This window comes from Mobula birostris, chromosome 7 (genome assembly GCF_030028105.1).
Source record: "Mobula birostris isolate sMobBir1 chromosome 7, sMobBir1.hap1, whole genome shotgun sequence".
Lineage (NCBI taxonomy): Eukaryota > Metazoa > Chordata > Chondrichthyes > Myliobatiformes > Myliobatidae > Mobula > Mobula birostris.
This window is the reverse complement of record NC_092376.1, coordinates 143,636,632-143,659,668: the sequence shown is the minus strand read 5'-3', so window position 1 is coordinate 143,659,668 and position 23,037 is coordinate 143,636,632. Positions and strand designations below refer to the sequence as shown.

The window sequence follows — 23,037 nt, the reverse complement described above, 5'->3', positions numbered from 1 at the left end:
GGGTGGAACTAAGATGCACAAGATGGAACTAAGTTACAGAAACTTGTAAAATTAGTCAGCTCTATCGTAGCTATCAGCCCCAAAAGTAAATAAGACATCTTCAGCAGTGGTGCCTTAGGAAGGCGGCGTCCATCATTAAGGATCCCCACCACCCCAGACATGCCCTCTTCACAATGTTACTGTTGGGAAGGAGGTACAGAAGCCTGAAGACACACACTCAGTAATTCAAGAACAGCTTCTTCCCCTCTGCCATACGATTCCTAAATGGGCATTGAACCCATGAACATGACCTCACCACTTTTTAAAAATATATATATTATAATATATAATAATTTATAATACATAATGTATATGTTTTACAACATCTTTCAGACAATAAAAGTAAACTTATCATTAAACCAACTTCTGAAGAATTCTGACTCATACGCAAACTTCTACTTTTTGGCTTACTGGCAGAACCGGTATAATATCATAATTGCCTTCACTGTTTTCATTGCATGGATAAAGATTTTCAAACATATTAGTTTCAATGTGACTATGACACAACTATCAATATCCCTGTCTCACCATTGTTGGATTTGCTGTTATGTTTTTTAATTGTGTTTTTTGGGTATGCTCAATTAGGCTACCTTAGTTTTGGAACCCAGGTGGAAATTTTTCACACTTTTGGCAATTGTGTGTATGTATTAAAATTTCATTACATAAATATTGCAAAGAATAGTTAGAGAACCAAGCTTTTAAATATGTTTTTGATTTTTTTTAAATTTAGTGGTCAATAGTTTTTTTATTAATTAGTAAAACTATATTGTTTTTGTGTCACTGTGGTCTAGCATTGATTTTTAACATTGGAAGAGAAAAGCAGATAATATACAAATGTAAAAGTATATGACAAGTTCTTTAAGCTTCCTGCTCAGCTCCAGTGAAAGGTTCTCACACATCTGGCAACTTCCCTTTTCGCATAATGATGTGTAACTGTATATTTACAGTGCTTCAGCATTTTATGTTATTAGAATTTTCCTTTTTAATGTCATGGAATTTATTAGATCATCAGCCACCAACCTACATGAGATGAAGAGGTGAAATAGATTTACAGGGATTTACAAGGAATAGATTTACAAGGATGTTGCCTTATGAGAATAAGTTGGTCTTTTCTCCTTGGAGTGATGGACGATGAGCGATGACCTGATAGAGGTGCACAAGATGATGAAAGGCACCGATCATGTGGATATCCAGAGGCTTTTTCCCAGGGCTGAAATGGCTAACACAAGAGGGCATAGTTTTAAAGTGCTTGGAAGTAGGTACAAGGGAGAAGTCAGAGGTAAGTTTTTTTTTTAAAAACAGAGTTGTGGATGTGTGGAATGCACTGCCAACGACAGCTGTAGAGACGGGTACAATAGGGTCTTTTAAGAGACTCTTAGATAGATACACGGAGCTTAGAAAAATAGGTGGTTATGTGGTAGGGAAATTCTAGGCAGTTTCTGGAGTAGGTTACATGGTGGGCACAACATTGTGGGCCAAAGGGTCTGTAATATGCTGTAGATTTCTTCTTCGGTTGTCCATCGAAATCCGATAACTAAGTCCACTCCTTTAATGGTGAGATCTTTGATGACTATACAGCCCTCTCTTGGACCAAGCTCTTTTGCAGGTGGGACATGTACATATAGTAGTGGTGGCAACCACGGCTGCATTTCTCCTGGCTCTCTTCTGCTGTCTTCTGGTTGTTCTGTCCATCTTCAGAATACGAACCCTGTCCCTACACAGCTGTCACCAAGTGGTACGGTCAGCAGCAACATCCTCCAGGTCCTCGGGTCTGATCTTGCACTTCCTTAAAGCATTCTTCATCTGATCCTTATCGTGCTTCTTCGGCCCTCCAGCTGAGGTCGACCATGATGTAGCTGGCCGTATAACACTCTGTGGGGTAGCCAACATGGGGTATCCTTATCACGTGCCCCAGCCACTGCAGCTGACGCTGGGTGATCGTGGCATCAATACTCCTGCAGTTGGTCTTTATAAGTATTTCAGTGTGAGGCACTCACTCACGCCAGGTAATTCCCAGGATGCGCTGGAGGCAGTTTATGTGAAAGCGCTCCAAGGACTTGATGTGACGGCTGTAGGTTACCCAAGCTTCACAGCTATAAAGGAGGGTGGTGACACAGACTGCTTTGTGGAGGGATGAAGGCTCCTGTTCTGGAAGACTCTACACCGAAGTCTCCCAAAGGCAGCTGATGCCTGTTTAATGCGGCTCTGGATGTCGTTGTCAATGCCGCTATCCTCAGAGACAGATTTTTGAAAGATGGCACTACTGACAGCTTTTCATCACCAACAGTGAAGGCAGGTAGAGTGGATGGGACACTGTTTCTCCATTGGCAAACCACTTCTGTCTTGGTGGTATTGACAGTCAACCCCATCCTGCTGTACGCTCTCATCGCCACAGCAAGGACAGTCTGAAGATCCTCCGGAGTATGGGTCACAACAGCACAGTTGTCCGCATACTGCAGCTCCAGGACCCGCTCTCTACGGAGTTTGGTGGTTGCGTGGACCCTCCTGATGTCAAAGAGGTTGCCATCTAAATCTGATGTCCACTGCCACGCCGCTGCTGTCTTCAATCTCTCTGTGGAGAAGCTTGGTAACACACAAGAGGAAGATGTTAAAGAGCACTGGCTCTAGCACACACCCCTGCCTCACCCCAGTGCGTACAAGGAAGGGCTTGGACTCCTGTCCTCCTATGGTCACCCGAGCAGTCATCCCATCGTGGAACTGGCGGAGGATGTTAACAAATTTATTGGGACAGCCAAACCTAAGGAGGACATCCCATAAGAGCTCTCTTTGCACAGTGTTGAATGCTTTGGAGAGGTCGACAAAAGCTATAAACAGGTCCTGATGCTGCTCCCGGCACTTTTCCTGAAGCTGCCAGGCTGTGAAGACCACATCGATCGTGCTCCTGTTCTTCCTAAATCCACACTGCGATTCAGGCAGCATTGACTTGGTGATGTTGCTGATGAGTCTCTGAAGCATCACCTTAGCCAGGACATTTCTAGCAACAGAAAGGAGTGATATGCCCCTACTATTGCCGCAGATGGCCTTGTCACCCTTATTCTTATAAATGACAATGATGTTTGCATTTCTCCATTGCTGTAGGATGTTCTCATCAGTCCAGGCCTTGGTGACGTACTAGTAGAGGGTGCGCATACACATGTACCCTCTGTTCTTCAGTAGCTCAGCAGGGATATTGTCAGTGCCAGGGGACTTGTTGTTCTTAAGGGAATGGACAGCTGATAGAACCTCCTGGAAGGTTGGTGGTAGACTGAAGTCGTGGATAGGAGGAAGTTCAGGCAGTTCATCCAGGAGAGTCCTTACATTCCATACTGCCAGTTTTAGGTTGTATTGTTTCTTATTTCAACCTCAGTAGTGGAATAACCCGATAAGCACGGTAACCTATCCAGGTGAGTGACTGAATGGGCAATTTTTAGGCCACCTTTTCTAGGTCCTTCCCCAATTGGGGTGTGCAGTGCAGTCCCTAAACAGGGCTGCTCAGTCGCACAGGGGTCTGCTGAAAACAGCTGCCACTCAGTCCCAGCTGGTAGCGACCAAATACACTGTGCCACTGCCGTGCAGGGTTCTGACTAGGAGCTGCCAGTCCATTCGTACTTGCTTCCGTTGCCAGACGCCCCATCGCCGTCAGACTTCAACCATATGTAAGGTCCAGATATTGTTCACTGTGGTCAGAGGCGGAGACCTGCGCAAGGAAGATTTTAAAGTGCAACAGGGGGTGCACCATCCCCAGTAGCACTATCTTCACCATGATGAGGTAAATCCTGGTGGCAAGGGTGATCCCAGGACAACTGGTCCCACATCTTGGCTGCAGGAGGCTGCTGGGTCCTTGGTCCGTTAAGACCTGCCTATTGCGCGCCGCCAGCACATTGCTTTTCTGTCAGGGTGTGCTCCCTCAAGGTGTGTGTGGGTGGGAGTATTTACTCACAGGGTGCGTGCGAAGCGTCTAGTGCAGTAGTGCTTTGTAGTTAGTGCATGCTGCATGCCACATAGTGCTCTCAGCTTGCTACTCTCTGCTTACAGCTATTGCCGCTGGCTAGCTTTCTTAATAGAGGGTGAAAAGAGGAGCCGAGTGTGTAAGTCTCCTCCTGCCAGTACAGAGCCTCTCCACCACCAAGACTCCTGCAGTGCCTCCTTGGGGCCACACACGGAAACTGGGTATCTTACAGTCCCAGGCTAAACTACAGGGGATCTCGGAGCAGCAGTGGGCCCCAGAGACATGACGTGCAGGCCCACCACTGTGTGGACACGCCCTGGCGCCCATCAACCACTGTCCCAGCTATGGGTAAATAGCCTCACTGCCTTATGATTCTATATATATATATATATATATATATATATATATACACACACACACACACACTTAATGTAACTGAGTTTTATCCTCTTTATCACGTATTACATTGTAAATCTGCTGTAAAATTAACCAATTTCACGACACATGCCACTGATATTACATCTGATTCACTGTGTGAGCCAGAGATGAATGATGCAAGATAATATCAATATTCTCAAAGAACACTGCAAGCCCAATATCTGTCAGAAATAGCAATTAACAAACAAGTAGCAGAGATACCTGGAGCCATAAGCAACTTCCAGGATTAGATAATTTCTTTAACAAATACCTAATTAAGATGCAAACAAGATCTGCAGATGCTGGAATCTGGAGCAACAAATCTATTGTATAAACTCAAGTGTGTCTAGCAGCATTGGCGAGGGGGGTGGGGGGGGTTAAGGAACTACCCACCTCTGACGTCTATTTCATCACTTTCCTCTCCTCTATACTGGCCATCTCCTTTCTTAGCCCTGATGTTGGGTTTCAACCTGAAACGATGATCCTTTCCTCCCCCACCCCCTCCCCATAAAGCAACACACATCAAAGTTGCTGGTGAAAGCAGCAGGCCAGGCAGCATCTCTCGGAAGAGGTACAGTTGACGTTTCAGGCCGAGACCCTTCGTCAGGACTCCCCATAAATGCTGTGTTCCTCCAGCAAACTGTTTATGTTAGATTCCAAATATAACTCGAAAGAGTACTTAATTTCCCCAGAAGGACAGAGGATTTTTTTTCATATCTACAAATATTTTATGGTATTTCTCAATGGTGAAATTTTCACCATACATTCAGAAAATTTAAGTGGTGGTATGAATGATGCACGTTTTACCTGTTATATTACTTATCACCTCTCAGCCTGTCATTATCTTCACTCCCCACTTCCCCATTTGGATTTATCTGCCCATCAACCCAACACGACATTTCTTTCCTCACCTTTCACAGCTTTGTATGGCCATCTCCCTATTACACTTGGTCTGGTGCCAAGTCTCAATCTGAAACATGAATTATTCCTTTGGAATCACAGAGAGCAGACCCCCTGAGTTCCTACAGCAATCTTTTTATTTGCTCCAGATATCATCATTTGCAGTCTCCTGTCTCCATGTTACAGTAGCTTGGCATGGCTGTTATGAAAGGCTTTTTTTACAGTGTTTATTTTAATAATATAAATAATCTTCAAATAGTTCTAAAATTATCTTAAATTGATGTTATTGTACTGTCATGGAATGTTCAATGAAATTTAATAAATAAGCAATAAGGAGAACAATCTAAAAAGCCACAGAACTACAGGCAATGATTTTATAAAGTTAATATGATTACACCTAACCTTTATATCCTCAAAGAACTGAGTAGTTTCACCTTCTATGATTGGCTGTAATGTCTGGCCACGGCGTTTGGCTGATGGAGAGCCCTAGAAGAAAATGACGGAAGCAATTACTGTTAAAGCAAGACTAATGTGGGGATCAGTTTGATTTCCTTAGAATACAGATCACCAAAATAAAAACCTATACCATTTTAAGTGCAGCATTGATAATTATTTAATGGAATGACGTGTTAATTAACTACATTAAACTCCAAAATGTAGTGAGAAATCAAATAAAGCAACAATCTACAAAAGAAAATATTAGACTTATTGCAGGGAGAACACATCCACAATAATAAAAGAAATGAATCTTATACTTATGAGTGAACTTTCCAAATAAATTTCCAAATACAGGCTAATAAATTTAACTGATGCTATGGTGTAATTTTAATTTAAAAGGTAAATTTAATTTAAAAGAATACCATAAATTTTCTTGCTAACATTCCTAAAACATATACAAGTGGATTCTGGTTAATTGGGCCATCAGTTGAAAGAATTTCACTACTTCAGCATGTTCAGAACTATAAAGAATTTGAAGTTAACGACAATCATCTTAAATGTTACAATGAAAATGAAGAATTGGAGGATGCAATCATCAAAAGCATTGTATGAAGGCAGTCCATTATCTGCACGAGGTGTCTGTGCTGATTTTGTTAATTTACAGTCAAGCAAAAGAACATGACAGCGGACACCTAATGAATTCCTTCATCAATAACTATTAGGAACTAATATATCATTGTATAGTCTAGTATTGGTAGTATTGTTATTTGTATGAAATACAGAACAAATTACATACATACAAGGTTTGTCTTTTTTAAAAAAATACCTTTTTTAACTATTTCCATGAAACACTAGCTAATTGGGGCAGCCACTTAATTGGGTTAAAATGTACTGGTCCCAATCATCATTAATCTACTGTATACAAAGTTGGCAAGCATTAAAATTCCAATTATGCTTTTCTGTTCCCCTCTTTACTAGCTTAAAATCCATCAGGAGAAATAAGTGATGACCACTTAAGGCTGCAAAATGTCTGTACTAAATAGTGATTGATCATTAAGTAGTTTTCTTTTATTTGTTTGCAGGATGTGGATCCATCCTTAATTACCCCAGAACCAAGTCAACCACAACAGTAAGCCTGAAATCAAAAACAGATCAGACCTGCAATGGATCCCAGATTTCCTTCCTAAAGTACAGTGGAGAAGTAGATGGGTTTTTATGACAAACTAGCACTAGCAGTTTTGTTTTAAGAAAGAAAGCATAGTTTTAATAAATTGAATTTAAATTCTCCAGATGTCACAGTAGAATCCAAATTCATATCAATAATTCTGGCTGTTAAGTAATGAAACCCATAATTCTACCCTACCTTCCTTTACAAGTATGAATAATAAATAATTATCATACATTCTGTATTAACTTGATGATCTACAAGATTATTTCAATTTGCTGAAATCAATGCCACTGTAGCCATATACATAGTTAATTTTAATAACACATTGGTTACGTTTAGTTAGTGTATATGCAAATGGCGGTGTATATTCTTGACTTCAGAAGTGTACAGATGTTCCTGACCCAAAATGAGCATGGAGAGTGAAATAGAAGCATGAAAGTAATGCAAGATCACAAAATCACTCCAATCACAGCATATTTTGCTTTCTATATTAGTTGATCCTGTTATGAGTTGGAAAAATAGGATATTTCACAATGATTAGTAGAATGACATAAAAGTACATTTCTATGAACTGGACATGATCATTTATCCTATTACACAATTTGTTAAATTTACTTTCTAGCTGAGGTGAACTGTTCTGTTGCAACACTGAAGAATCTGTACCTCACTTAGATTTTGTGTAGTAGTGATTTCTGAGAACTTGTTCGAGGAACATTTAAGTCAGCTGCAGATGAACATTGCTACAGTGTCTTTACTCTTTTTCAGGTCCCACATGCTACACAGTTCATTTAAGAGTCAAGCCTAAATTCCTTTATTCAATGCTTCAGACACTTTAAGGATCATGATCTTGTTGCTTCATGATTGTGGTCTGAAGTGCCCAGTCTCCAGAACTCAAGAAGTTTTGTTTTTGCTAAAACGTCATCAGGTCAGATAGTTAACAGAGCTCTCAATAAAATGTTGAATTAGACAGCCATTGTCAGATATACAGAAGCACATCTTTAGACATACGGTATATATGATGGGTGCTAAACGTTATGATGTTTCTGAGATAGATCAGATCTCTCTCAGCTGCTTACAGATTTCAAGTACTTACAGCTGCACACCTGATGGCAAGCATGAATAAAGGCACTGTAATAATCAGATCTGCTGGCTGCTCAAAGAATTTAATATATAGTCAATAAATAAAAAAGGCTAAATTTCCAAAAACGTCCCAATTAATAGTTTCATTATCTCTTTCTCCTCTATCCATATCTTTCACCTGATGTTACCCTACTGCCAGACAGAAACTGAATTAAATAATTTTTTAAATATAGAATTCACTATTAATGTAAGTAATGCATCCAGTAACAATGACAAGTGAGGTTTATTGTCATTTAACTACGTACATGTATATAATGTATATAGAAATGATATAAAGTTTCTTTGAACCAGAGTGTAAAACACATAACACACAATCACTTATGAAGGTAAAAAATCTACAGATGAACCATATATAAATAACAAACTGGTGCATTACTATTAAATACCATAAAGTACAGAACAGATTAAACAGTGACACTTCAAATACGATGCAGCTGGGAGTTCAGAAGCCCGGTGGCCTAGGGGAAGCAACCATTTCTCATCCTGGCTGTTCTTGCCTTTATACATCGTAGTCTCCTGCCTGATGGTAGAAAGTCAAAGAGGATGCTGGATGGATGGGTGAGATCCTTAATAATACTAAGAGCCCTGAGTATGCAACGCTCCTGATAAATGTCCCCGATGCATGGGAGAAAGACCCCCAAGATCCTCAGTTGTTTTCAGTCCTTTGTAGGGACTTCAAGTCCGATGCTATCTTAAAGAAAACAATGCTCAATCTACAGTGGTGCTAGAAAGTTTGTGAACTCTGTAGAATTTTCTCTATTTTTGCATAAATATGGTCTAATATCTGATCAGATCTTCACACAACAAGTTCTAAATAACACAAATAAATAATACAAAACATTGCAACACACATCAAAGTTGCTGGTGAACGCAGCAGGCCAGGCAGCATCTGTAGGAAGAGGTGCAGTTGACATTTCAGGCCGAGACCCTTCGTCAGGACTAACTGAAGGAAGAGTGAGTAAGGGATTTGAAAGTTGGAGGGGGAGGGGGAGATCCAAAATGATAGGAGAAGACAGGAGGGGGAGGGATGGAGCCAAGAGCTGGACAGGTGATTGGCAAAAGGGGATACGAGAGGATCATAGGACAGGAGGTCCAGGAAGAAAGACAGAGGGGGGGGCCAGAGGATGGGCGAGAGGTATATTCAGAGGGACAGGGGGAGAAAAAGGAGAGTGAGAGAAAGAATGTGTGCATAAAAATAAGTAACAGATGGGGTACGAGGGGGAGGTGAGGCCTTAGCGGAAGTTAGAGAAGTCGATGTTGATGCCATCAGGTTAGAGGCTACCCAGACGGAATATAAGGTGTTGTTCCTCCAACCTGAGTGTGGCTTCATCTTTACAGTAGAGGAGGCCGTGGATAGACATGTCAGAATGGGAATGGGATGTGGAATTAAAATGTGTGGCCACTGGGAGATCCTGATTTCTCTGGCGGACAGAGCGTAGATGTTCAGCAAAGTGGTCTCCCAGTCTGCGTTGGGTCTCGCCAATATATATAAGGCCACATCGGGAGCACCGGACGCAGTATATCACCCCAGTCGACTCACAGGTGAAGTGTTGCCTCACCTGGAAGGACTGTTTGGGGCCCTGAATGGTGGTAAGGGAGGAAGTGTGTAGCACTTGTTCCGCTTACACGGATAAATGCCAGGAGGGAGATCAGTGGGGAGGGATGGGGGGGACGAATGGACAAGGGAGTTGTGGACCAGGGGAACCCTATTCCTAGTGGGGTGGCGGGAGGATGGAGTGAGAGCAGATGTACGTGAAATGGGGGAGATGCGTTTAAGAGCAGAGTTGATAGTGGAGGAAGGGAAGCCCCTTTCTTTAAAAAAGGAAGACATCTCCCTCGTCCTAGAGTGAAAAGCCTCATCGTTGACTTTATTAACTTTGCCTCCAACTTTCACCCTGCCCTCAAGTTTACCTGGTCCATTTCCCACACCTCCCTCCCCTTTCTAGATCTTTCTGTCTCTGTCTCTGGAGACAGCTTATCCACTGATGTCTACTATAAGCCTACTGACTCTCACAGCTATCTGGACTATTCCTCTTCTCGCCCTGTCTCTTGCAAAAACGCCATCCCCTTCTCACAATTCCTCCGTCTCCACCACATCTGCTCTCAGGATGAGGCTTTTCACTCTAGGACGAGGGAGATGTCTTCCTTTTTTAAAGAAAGGGGCTTCCCTTCCTCTACTATCAACTCTGCTCTTAAACGCATCTCCCCCATTTCACGTACATCTGCTCTCACTCCGTCCTCCCACCACCCCACTAGGAATAGGGTTCCCCTGATCCTCACCTACCACCCCACCAGCCTCCGGGTCCAACTATTATTCTCCGTAACTTCCGCCACCTCCAACGGGATCCCACCACTAAGCACATCTTCCCCCCCCCCCCCCGCCTCTCTCTGCATTCCGCAGGGATCGCTCCCTACACAACTCCCTTGTCCATTCGTCCCCCCCATCCCTCCCCACTGATCTCCCTCCTGGCACTTATCCGTGTAAGCGGAACAAGTGCTACACATGCCCTTACACTTCCTCCCTTACCACCATTCAGGGCCCCAAACAGTCCTTCCAGGTGAGGCAACACTTCACCTGTGAGTCGACTGGGGTGAAATACTGCGTCCGGTGCTCCCGATGTGGCCTTTTATATATTGGCAAGACCCGACGCAGACTGGGAGACCACTTTGCTGAACATCTACGCTCTATCCGCCAGAGAAAGCAGGATCTCCCAGTGGCCACACATTTTAATTCCACATCCCATTCCCATTCTGACATGTCTATCCACGGCCTCCTCTACTGTAAAGATGAAGCCACACTCAGGTTGGAGGAACAACACCTTATATTCCATCTGGGTAGCCTCCAACCTGATGGCATCAACATCGACTTCTCTAACTTCCGCTAAGGCCCCACCTCCCCCTCGTACCCCATCTGTTACTTATTTTTATGCACACATTCTTTCTCTCACTCTCCTTTTTCTCCCTCTGAATATTCCTCTTGCCCATCCTCTGGCCCCCCCCCCGTCTTTCTTCCTGGACCTCCTGTCCCATGATCCTCTCGTATCCCCTTTTACCTATCACCTGTCCAGCTCTTGGCTCTATCCCTCCCCCTCCTGTCTTCTCCTATCATTTTGGATCTCCCCCTCCCCCTCCAACTTTCAAATCCCTTACTCACTCTTCCTTCAGTTAGTCCTGACGAAGGGTCTCGGCCTGAAACATCAACTGCACCTCTTCCTACAGATGCTGCCTGGCCTGCTGCGTTCACCAGCAACTTTGATGTGTGTTGCTTGAATTTCCAGCATCTGCAGAATTCCTGTTGTTTGAATACAAAACATTGTATTTGTTCATTTATTTTTTGAGAAAAATGATCCAATAGTATATGTATTCGTTGGAAAAAGACGCAGTCAGGTTAGACAGAGCCTGCTCTTCTCAAAAAGGATCTTTTATGTGCACCATGCCTCAATCAAGACAACTTTCAGAGGACCTTAGTAGAATTGCGGAGATGTATGAAGCTGGAAAAGGCTACAAGAGCATTTCTAAAGACCCGAGTATTCATCAGTCCACAGAAAGGGAAATTGTCTACGAATGGAGGAAATTCAGTACTGTTGCTACCTCCTGCAAAGATCACACTAAGAGCACAACTTGCAATGCTGAAGGAGATCAGAAATCTCTAGAACTTGCTAAAGACTGTCACATGGCCACTATAAGAAAAACACTGAACAAAAATGATGTTCATGGAAGGACACCACAGAGGAAACCACTGCTCTCCAAAAAAAAAAAAAAAAAAAAATTGCTGCAAGTCTCAAGTTTGCAGAAGACCACCTGGATGTTCTACCATGCTTCTGGGATAATGTTCTGTGGACAGATGAGACAAAAGTTCAACCTTTTAGTAGAACAGCACATTGCTATATTTGGAGGGAAAAAAAGGGCACTGCACACTAACATCAAAACCTCATCCTAACTGTGAATCATGGTGGAAGGAGCATCAAGGTTTGGGGTGGCTTTGCTGCCTCAGGGCCTCGACAGCTTGCAGTCATGGGAACAATGAATTCAAAATTGTATCAAGACATTTTACAGGAGAATGTCAGGTTAGCAGTCTGTCTGTCACCTGAAGCTTGAAAGAAGTTGGATAATGCAACAATGATTCAAAAGACAAGAGTAAATGAACAAAAGAATGGTTTAAAAAGAAGAAAATCCATGTTTTGGAACAGCTGACTCAAAGTCCTGACCATAATCCAATAGAAACTTTGTAGAAGGACATGAAGCATGCAGTTCTTGCAAGTAAGCCCACTAATATCCCAGAGTTGAAGCAGTTTTGTAAGGAGGAATAGCCTAAAATTCCTACAAGCCAACGTGCAGGACTGATCAACAGTTAATGGAAACATTTGGTTGAAGTTACTGCTGTACAAGGGGGTCACACCAGTTACTGAAAGCAAAAGGTTCACATACTTTTCCCAACAAATACATGTAATATTGGATCACTTTTCTCAATAAGTAAAAGAACAAGTATGTGTTTGTGTTATTTATTTATTTAGGTTTGCTTTATCCAGTTTCAGAACTTATGTGAAGATCTGCTCACATTTTAGATCACATTTATGCAGAAATAGAGAAAATTGTACAGGGTTCACAACCTTCCTAGCAGCACTGTACATCACGCATCATCCTTGCACTGAAAACACAAAAATCACCAAATTCATTCACTCTTGATACTCTTTCTGTTATGCTTTGCCAAAATCATTCAAAAACACTTCTGGTTTCACTTATGCACTTCTGAAACACAAACCCCTCTCTGTTGTCAGATTAACTACCTGAATTCCTATCTGAATGAGCTAAAATACCTTCCTTAACAAGACAACAAAAAGTTTCTGTTTCAAGCCTAAACTCTGCCTTCTCATCAGTAATAACTCCCTCTCTAAATGAATATCTCAGGGAAATAAAGACTCTTTTTGGGGAAAAAAAGACAATGCCTAATTCATCACAAAGAGGAGAAAATCTGCAGAAGCTTGAAATCCAAGCAACACACACAAAATGCTGGAGGAACTCAGCAGGCCAGGCAGTACCTATGGAAAAAAAGTTCTGTCGACATTTCGGGCCAAGATCCTGCCAAAGTGTCTCGGCCCAAAATGTCAACTGTACTTTTTTCCATAGATGCTGCTTTGCATGCTGAGTTCCTCCAGCATTGTGTGTGTTGCCCAATTCATCAATTAACTTGACTTTATACACCTTTAACTCTGCATCACCAGGACTGCCTATTTCTGCCTCAACAACATCATTAACGTTTGAAACACATTCAAAATCTAAGTTTACTGGAGTCACAATTATTTCAATATCCTCCTTGCTTTCCTTGCATCTTGCATCAGCTATAATGTTGAGCACATCCAAACTTCTATGTCCCATATCCCAAATCCACTCAAATCCTGCTTTTATCCACTATTGTAAAGATGCCTATTCCTTGAAGCCTCCTTTGAAAAATCTTATCTCCACATTAAGAATTGCGGGAGGAGGCAAAGATGGTGCCAGAGGGCGACTTCGAGTTCATCTGTTGAACAGTTTAATATCTCTTCTTTCCTTTTCTAAGTGGCTGGCATCCTGTTGGAGTCCATTATCTATAGCTGCGCTCAAGCTGCGGTTCTTCATAGTGGCAGGTTCCCGCTCTCAGAGCTTGCCAAACAGCCTAGCAATTTTGATATCTCCAGGAATGGCCTGGAATACGTGTGTCTTTGGGGTGCAGCCTTATGTGGCCCTGTCAATGACCAAATTCCTCGCTAGTGTCACCGACTGAAGCGTCATGGGAGAGCAGAACATCAAGACAGCAGGTGCGGCTGTCAGAGGCCTCTATACTCGAGCGATCAGGCTCTCTCTCCATCTCTCTCGATGGTGATAGAGAGCGTTTGCTGCTGATCTTGAGTCAGAGAAACTCAAAATAAAGTAACGCTGCATACTGTAATAGAAAAACAGCAAGCTGGTCTCCCCCACTGCAGTGGCAGGAGTAATGCCTCTCTCTCCCTCTTGTTAGTGACAGAATGCACCTGTGGGATGTCAAAACTGTTGGCTGAACTGTGGTTTTGATGGACTCTAGATCATGGTCTCTTTGGGGGCTTTGCTATTGCTTGTATGGTGGGTGGTGGGGGCTGATGCTTTTGCTGAGGCGGGTGGAGAGGGGGAGGGTTGATGCTTTGCTGCTTGTGCCTGGGGGAGCTTTGGGGTTCTAACATTTTTCTGTCATTGATTCTTCAGCGTTTTTCTTCTGTTTCATGGATGTCTGAAGAGTAAGAACTTCAGGTTGCATATTGTATTCTTTTCCTGATATTAAGTGGAACCATTGAAATAGATCCATATTCATGTTTTCGTCAACTTATTCCTAGAATTTGTCCAATCTTCCCATGTTATTCATCTTGTACTTCCTTATTCTGAACTTTCAGCTTTGTAACTCCCAAATTCTGGCAATTTCTTATGACTCTCCTTCAAACTAAGTTTGAATAAACATCTTTTCACCCATCCTCTTCCTCGGACTGGTTTTCATATTTTGTTTGATCATATTTTTAAGAACCTTAGCACATTTTATCACAAACAGTAAAACACTATCTAAATATATAAGAGGAATGTTTCACTTACAATAACTGGCGTAGCTTTGGCTAGCATCTGCTTCACAAGTCGGTATCTATCATATAAAGGCTTCACCAGCTGTCTTTCTTCCCTAGTGACCTGTACAGTAGAAAATTAAAAGCTGAGCATTAAGTACAGGCTCGAACTGCTATGTATATTATGATACATTTTTGCAGAGTAATTCAATTGCTGCTGATCTGCACCAAGTTTAGTCTACTTGATAACCACCTATATTCAAATTTGATCCAGAAAGCATGCTTATGTGAATTTAATACCAGACACTTTCACTTAGAAGTTTTAAAAATTGGACCTGATAATTATGCAAATAATATTAATAATAAGTTAAAAGAATACATACTGGACGACCATGAATGCTCTCAAAATGCAATAAACTTTTCTGAAGAGCTATTTTCTCTGCTGTTAAATGATTCTGTCTCATTTCCTGTCAGAAAGATAATTAAATGCAACATGAATTAAAAAGTGCAATTATAATAACAATTCTCAACAAAGTGTTGCAGACCAATTTACTGCTTGCACCTCTTCAGCATCATCGTGTGTTATAAGTAATCAATTAATACTTTCCTTGTGGACACATATCCACTGCACTAAGCTGGCAAAAAAGTTAGGCAGAGAGGCCAGTATATTGTTTTTAAACCATTACACTTGATTAAAATATTAATCTTAAAAAAAAGAGTTCCACTCTTCTAAGAGAATAATCAGTCGATAAAAAATGCGTAAAAAATGGGTGAGATGCAGTAAACGGTCTTAAAGTATGTTTAAACCAGCCTGTGTCAATTTAATTGAAAACAGTTAATGAGCTTGCAATTGAAGTGAGAACAAGTAGTGTTGGAGGGGATTTTGCTAAATAAATTAAAACCTACAGGCAAAAGGTTACTAAGCAATACCTTAATATCCTCTGGCCAGTCTTCCTCAGCTCGTTTCTCTTTAAGTCTTTTCAAGATCGATTCTACTGTTGCTTCCATATTTGGCTTTTGCTCCTTCTCAGATGTTTCTTTATAAACATCTCTTTGCTCATGTTCCAGACAAGAACCAAAGCTCTTTGGAAGAGTATTGCTTCTTGGGCGTATTACAGGTAAAGCTTCTAAATCATTTTCTGAAGATTTATATTTCATTTCTATTAGGAAAATACAAAGAAAATATCAGTGTTTTATCAGTTCACTCGTTTACAGTTCACAAAACTACATTATGGCAGTGAAAACATATTGTTCTGCTTAATGAGAGTGACACACAAAATGCTGGGGGAACTCAGCAGGTCAGGCAGAACCTATGCAGTCGACATTTCAGGCCGAGACCTTTCATCAGGACTGGAAAGGAAGGGGAAAGAAGTCGGAGCAAGAAATTAGGGGAGGGGATGGATTACAAATTGGCAGATGACAGGTGAAGACAGTAAATGGAAAGGTAGGTCAGTGGGGGAGGGGAAATGAAGTATGAAGATGGGAGGTGAAAAAGGAATCTGATAGGTGAGATTAGACCATGGGAGAAAGGGAAGGAAGGGTACCAGAGGAAGGTGATAGGCAGTTGAGGAGAAGAGAAGCAGCAAGAGGGAAGCCAAAATGAGGAATAGAAAAAAGGGAATTGGGAGGGGAGAGAAATTGCCCAAAGTTGGAGAAATCATTATTCATTTCAGATTGGAGGCTATCCTGAAGTAATATGAGGTGATACACTCAGGTGGTCTCAACCATGCACCGACATGAAGGAATGGGAATGGAGAATGGAATTTAAATGGCTGGCCACCACAAGATCAAGCCTGTTGCAGATGGAGCAAAAGTGCTTGACAAGCACTTCCCAGCTACTCACTTCATCTCCCCTCCTCCACACACTTATCTTCCCCTTCATCTGGGTTCACCTCTCACCTGCCAGCTTATACTTTTTCCCCTCCTCCCCACCCCCCGGCGACTATCTATTCCTTTCCATAGATGCTGCCTGACCTGCTCAGTTCTTCCAGAAACTTGTTCCAGGTTCAAAGTAAATTTACTATCAAAGTACTTATATGTCACCATATACTACCCTGAGATTCATTTTCTTGAAGACATTCACAGTGGATACAAAGAAACACAACAGAATCAATGAAAAACTACACACAAAACAAAGATTGTCAAACAACCATTATGCAAAAAGCTAATTGTGCAAATACAATAATAATAATGAATAAGTAATAAATAACATCAAGAACATGTTTATAGAGTCCTTAAAAGTGAGTCCATAGGTTGTGGGATCAGTTCAGTGTTATGGTGAGTGAAGTGTTGTGTGTGTTAGTCTAGATCTCAAGCATTTGCAGAATTTCTTGCATTTACGTTGTTCTACTTACTGGATTCACTACATCTTAAACATAATATGTTAATGAAACTTTATATTAAATGTTAAATAATATCACAATGAGAAATGTGTTTTTTTGCAGATTAATTGTATTCTTGAAGCTGTGAAGAGATTAACAGTTTAGCTGTAGTAAATCTGGTTGAATGTGGATTAACTCTTTAAATACAAGCTTATTTAACAGCAGAGTAAATGTAACTATGTGATGTCTTAAAATAAATACATAATCAATAAATACAATTTAGTCAAACATAGCCACCAACTCAAACAGGATCTTGAAACACAAAAGATAAATGACTAATTCAAAGATCAAAACAGTTTTTTTTTAAAAAAGAAGAAATATATTTCTCAGGGGTTATTATTCTTTCACAGAAAAGTAGCTGCCAGATCTGGGGCACACAAATTGGCTCTGATATACAACAGAAGAGGGTGGAGACAAGGAAGACTGTAGGGTAGTTAAAGTTGTGCCATTATTTAAGAAGTGTTGCAAGAACATGCCAGGGAATTATAGGCTAGTGGGCCTAATTTCAGTGGTGGGAAAGTTACTAGAGGGAATTTTGAAAGACCAGCATTTGGAACATCAAGGGCTGATTCGGGATACTCAGCATAGCTTTGTAAGTTTGGTTTTAAAATTTCAAGAGAATTGAGGAGAGCAGGGTGACAGACATCGGCTACACTGATTGTACTGAGGCCTTTGACAAGATCCTACATATGCTGGTCTGAAAGGTTAGCTCAGAGGAGATCTCAGGTGAATTAACCAATTGAATACAAAATTGTCTTGGGAGTAGGAATGAGACCATAAGACATAAGCAGAATTAGCCATCTGGCCCATCAAGTCTGCTCCACCATTCAATCGTGGTGGATACTTTTTTATTTTTAAATCTCCTCAACCCCAGCTCCTAGCCTTCTCCCCATAATCTTTGATGTCATGTCCAATCAAGAGCCTGTCAATCTCTGCCTTAAATACACCCAATAACCTGGCCTCCACAGCTGCAAGTGGCATCAAATTCCACAAACTCACCACTCTTTGGCTAAAGAAATTTTTCTGCATCTCTGTTTTGACAGGACGGCCCTATATCCTGAGGCTGTGCCCTCTTGTCCTAGACTCTCCCACCATGGGAAACATCCTTTCCACATCTACTCTGTCTAGGTCTTTCAGCATTCGAAAGGTTTCAATGAGATCCCCCCTCATCCTTCTGAATTCCAGTGAGTACAGACCCAAGCCATCAAACGTTCATCGTATGATAACCCTTTCATTCCTGTAATCATCTTTGTGAACCTCCTCTGGACCCTCTCCAATGCCAGCACATCTTTTCTAAGACCAGGAGCCCAAAACTGTTCATAATACTCAAGGGGAGGCCTCACCAGTGTCTTATAAAGCCTCAGCATCACGTCCTTGCTCTTGTATTCCAGGCCTCTTGAAATGAATGCCAACATGGAATTTGCCTTCCTCAACACCGACTCAACCTGCAAGTAAACCTTTAAGGTTTTCTACACAAGGACTGCCAAGTCCCTTTGCATCTCAGATTTTTGGATTTTCTCCCTGTTTAGAAAATAGTCCGTACATTTATTTCTACTACCAAAGTGCATGACTATGCATTTTGCAACATAGTATTTCATTTGCCATTTTCTTGCCCATTCTCCTAATCTGTCCAAGTCCTTCAGTATCCTAGGTAATAAAGCCATCGATTCCATCATCTACATCATTTATATACAGCATAAAAAGTGATCACTAGTCATTAGCAGCCAACCAGAAAAGAATAATTTTATTCCCACTCACTGCCTCAGCCAAAGCTATAACCATGTTAGTAACTTTCCTGGAATACCATAGGCTATTAACTTGGTAAGCAGCCTCATGTGTGGCACCTTGTCAAAGGCCTTTTGAAAGTACAAATATACAACATCCACTGCAACGTTTTTATCTATCCTACTTGTAATCTCCTCAAAGAATTCCAACAGGCTCATCAGGCCAGATTTTCCCTGAAAGAAACCATGCTGACTTTGTCCTATCTTGTCCTGTGTCACCAAGTACTCCATCACCTCATCCTTAATAATTGACTCCAACATCTTCCTGACCACTGAAGTCAGGCTAACTGGTCTATAATTTCCTTTCTGCTGCCTTCGTGTGACATTTGCAATTTTCCAGTCCTCTGGCATCATGCCAGAGTCCAATGATTTTTGAAAGATCATTGCTAATGCTTCCATAATCTCCATCTTTTTCAGAACCCCAGGGTGCAGTTCATCTGGTCCGGGTGACTTGTGTACCTTTAGGTCCTTCAGCTTTTTGAGCACCTTCTCTCTTATAATAGTAACCCGCTTCCCTTCCTTCACACACTACAACATCAGGCATACTGCTAGTGTTTTCCATAGTGAAGTAATTTAGTTCATCAGCCATCTTCTTGTCCCCCATTATTATTCCTCCTGCCTCATTTTCTAGCAGTCCTATATCCTCTCTCAATTCTTTTATTTTTAACATACTTGAAAAAACTTTTACTAGCCACTTTGATATTATTTGCTAGTTTGCTTTCATATTTCATTTTTCCCCTTCTAATGGTTATTTTAGTTGCTGTCTGTAGGTGCTTAAAAACTTCCCAGTCCTCAATCTCCCCACTAATTTTTGCCTTGTTCTATGCCCTTTCTTCTGCTTTTACAATTCTTGACTTCCCTTGACAGCCATGGTTGTACTACTTTACCATTTGAGTATTTCTTCATTTTTGGAATACGTATGTCCTGCATCTTCCTCATTTTTCCCAGAAACGCACGTCATTGCTGCTCTGGTGACATCCCTGCCAGCAGCTCCTGCCAGTTTACTTTGGCCAACTCCTTTCTTACACCACCATAATTTCTCTTACTCTGCTGAAATACTACAACATCAGACTTTACTTTCTGCCTCTCAAATTTCAAGTTGAACTCAATCATATTGTGATCACTGGTTCCTATGGGTTCTTTTAAGCTCCCTAATCGCCTCCGGTTCATTACATAACACCCAATCCAGTATAGCTGATCCCCTAGTAGGCTCAACGACAAACTGCTCTAAAAAGCCATCTCTGAGGCATTCAACAAACTCACTCTCTTGAGATCCATTACCAACTTGATTTTCCCCAATCGACCTGCATGTTAAAATCTCCCATGACTACCGTAACATTGCCCTTTTGACTCGCTTTTTCTATTTCCTGTTGTAATCTGTGGTCCACCTGCCAGCTGCTGTTGGGAGGCCTGTATATAACTGCCATTAACATCCATCGTAAGATGGAGGTAGTGGAAATATGTCTTTCAGATTGAGGTCTGCGAGAGTGGTGTGCCTCAGGAATCACTCTCATCTGTTTTAACTATCTGAATGAAAATATAGTTGGCATAGTTAGCAAGTTTGTAGATGACACCAAAATTGTGGGAGGGTGGACAATGAAGCTTATCCAAGATAACAACAAGATCTACTTAAAACTGGGAAAGTGCACGAAGGAATGGCAGATGGCATTTAACTCTGACTAATGCAAAGTGTTGAACTATGGGAAGTTAAGCCAGGACAAGACTTGAACAGTTAGTGGCCAGGAGGATAGTGGAACAGACCTGGAGAGAAAAAACCACACAATGATTTTCTGTAAATAGTAACACAGTTAGACAGGGTGGTGATGGTGGCACTTACCTTTGTCGGTCAGGTCACTGAACACGAGAAAAAGGGCCTCTTACAACCACACTAGTACAGGTGGGTACAAATACAATGCTTAAAAAACATTTATACAGGTGCTTTGTCCAGAAAGGTTTAGAGAGATATAGCAAACACCGGGAAATGGGACCAGCTCAGGTAGACAAATTAGTTGGCATGGATAAGTTCAGCAAAAGCACCTACTTCCATGCTGTTTTACTCTATGACTGCATTTCCTCTGGGTTGTAAGAAATTAATCTCAATCCTTCTATCCTTATGGGAGTTTGCCCATGATTTAGAATCCTTTGACCAAACAGCTTCTTACAACCATTAATCAGTATTCAAATTGATATTTTCCATCAACAACAAACACCAGTATCAAACTTATGAGATCTGTACCTAAAAATAAGGAAATCCTTACTCTTTGATGTTCAATTGTCCATAAAATCTGTGTAGTCAACAAGCATAAAAGTAGCTTATGTCAACCATTGTCCTCAGCAAAGCAATTCTCTGCTTCCCCAACAATGATAATGTTGATCCTTGCTTTTATCAGGCTGTCAACATAGCACTCAACCTGCTCAGCCTTTCCCACCTTTATTTCCCCTAATATAGCTTCTATCATTAATCCAACACATCTTTGGGACGCTAATGTGTCCAAGGGTAGCTTCTGAATGACTTAGACTAATCTGGCTAAACCAAATGAGGTGCATTATACATTCTACTTTACAAAGTATCCAAGAATTTTTCAACTAACATAAGCTAACTATTTCAGTAGATTCCTTTCACTTACTTCCCTTCCATTGCAAACCCTAGGTGAGAAGAACAGACTGCTTAATCCAATTAATAGCCAGCACTCTTTCCTCTCTGAGCTTCTATTGTGCCTTAACCCAAAATATACATGTCTTGAAAACCTCCTCTCCTTCCCTATACACATTTCTCCAATTGTAGCTTGGCCATAAGTTCCTGCTCTTACATCTCCATTCCCAACAAACTTTCAAACATTCAAATTCCTTCAGAGTTCGCTGATGATATAAAATTGTAGCTCATTTAATACTTGGGAAGCATTCCTTTAAACGAGTGCACAAACAGGGTCATTATATTACATATAGAAAAATATGTTATGGACAATGCTGTTGTGCCAGGAATCTGCAACAAATCCCTGCCTTCCCAAATCTTGTACTATGCAATGAAATATCTACTGCAACCATGACTGTCAATCTCAAATCTGAATAATCACATGACTCCAGCCCATCCAACTGCAAACCTCAGGAAATGACGGCATAGCTCATTTATTGTTGCAGACAGAATTCCACACCAGATTTCTGCCAAAGAAGAAGTGTAGTATTCATGTTAGATTTTTGGTTCAGTAATGGTAGGCAGGGGCTCATACCAGGATAAGTCAGAACATTTATACCCGTGAATGTCTGGACCAAGAATGCTATAACAAATCAGCATTCTGTAAGGAAATGCAAAGGATTCCTCCCTTCAGGTGTATCACCACCCACCCCCCCAGCCACCTCCCCCAACTAGCTCCTATCATCATCCCTCCTCATACTTAGTCCTCAACCTTCTGTCAAAGGGAAGTTGCCATCTCCTGTTCTTGCCCAAAGATCTTTTAGCTTAACATCATTTGCTAAATCCAGGACCAAAATATCAATAATCAGGATTGTGTCTACCACCTCAACAAAAGTCATATATGACATTGGAAGTGTGGGGAGAAGATATAGGATTAAACGAGAATGTGACTCAGTGGGCTGAAGAGCCTGGTTCCATGCTCTTATGACTGTGACATTATTTGCTGCTATGCTGCATTATCTGTCCTCAATTTCATAAAATCTTTGACCCAAATGTCCATACCACACTACTGTTCATTTACAAGAGTTGTGTTTATTTAATAACTACATTGAAGACTCAAACTCAACAAAATACCATGACTTAGTTATAATGCATATTGTTTATCCCATGAGTTATACTGAAGTAAAGCCATTTTTAATTTAAAAAAGGAAACTACCTTTGGCAATTTACCATCTGAAAATAAATGGGGTCACAAACTAAAACCCAACTGAGATGAATGGTCAGGTCAACCAGAGGAGTTGTGTTTATCAGTTTAGGAGTTTAGTCAAGGCATAAGACACATAGCAAACTATGACAGAAAAATTCTGTCAGTGAGAATTAAGAGTGATCAAATGAATAACTATGGCAGTACATGTATTGTACTGGAACTCGTAACTATTGTAATGATGTTTTAATGAGGATAATGTAGAATTAAATTTTCCAGGATCTTGTGCTTTCCTAGTGTACATGACCAATAAACACTTCTTGCACAGCCAGCCAGGTACAGGTATCGATAATAACCAACATTTCAATGACAAACTCTGCCATCTTCTTCAGAGATGATATAAATAGTCATAATATAATAGATAT

The 23,037-nt window shown here is 41.2% G+C and overlaps 1 protein-coding gene across 1 annotated transcript in view; it reads right to left on the bottom strand.

The window, feature by feature from the left end:
* LOC140200971 (protein FAM13B-like) overlaps window positions 1-23,037 on the bottom strand; it is a gene marked incomplete at its 5' end in the record, with an annotated part of 150,514 nt that overhangs the window by 5,295 nt on the left and 122,182 nt on the right. Inside the window, 4 exons of the mRNA XM_072264611.1 lie at window positions 5,708-5,791; window positions 14,646-14,735; window positions 14,995-15,078; window positions 15,542-15,771. Of these exons, the coding sequence (XP_072120712.1) occupies window positions 5,708-5,791; window positions 14,646-14,735; window positions 14,995-15,078; window positions 15,542-15,771 (488 nt within the window). The remainder of the gene's footprint in view (window positions 1-5,707; window positions 5,792-14,645; window positions 14,736-14,994; window positions 15,079-15,541; window positions 15,772-23,037) is intronic.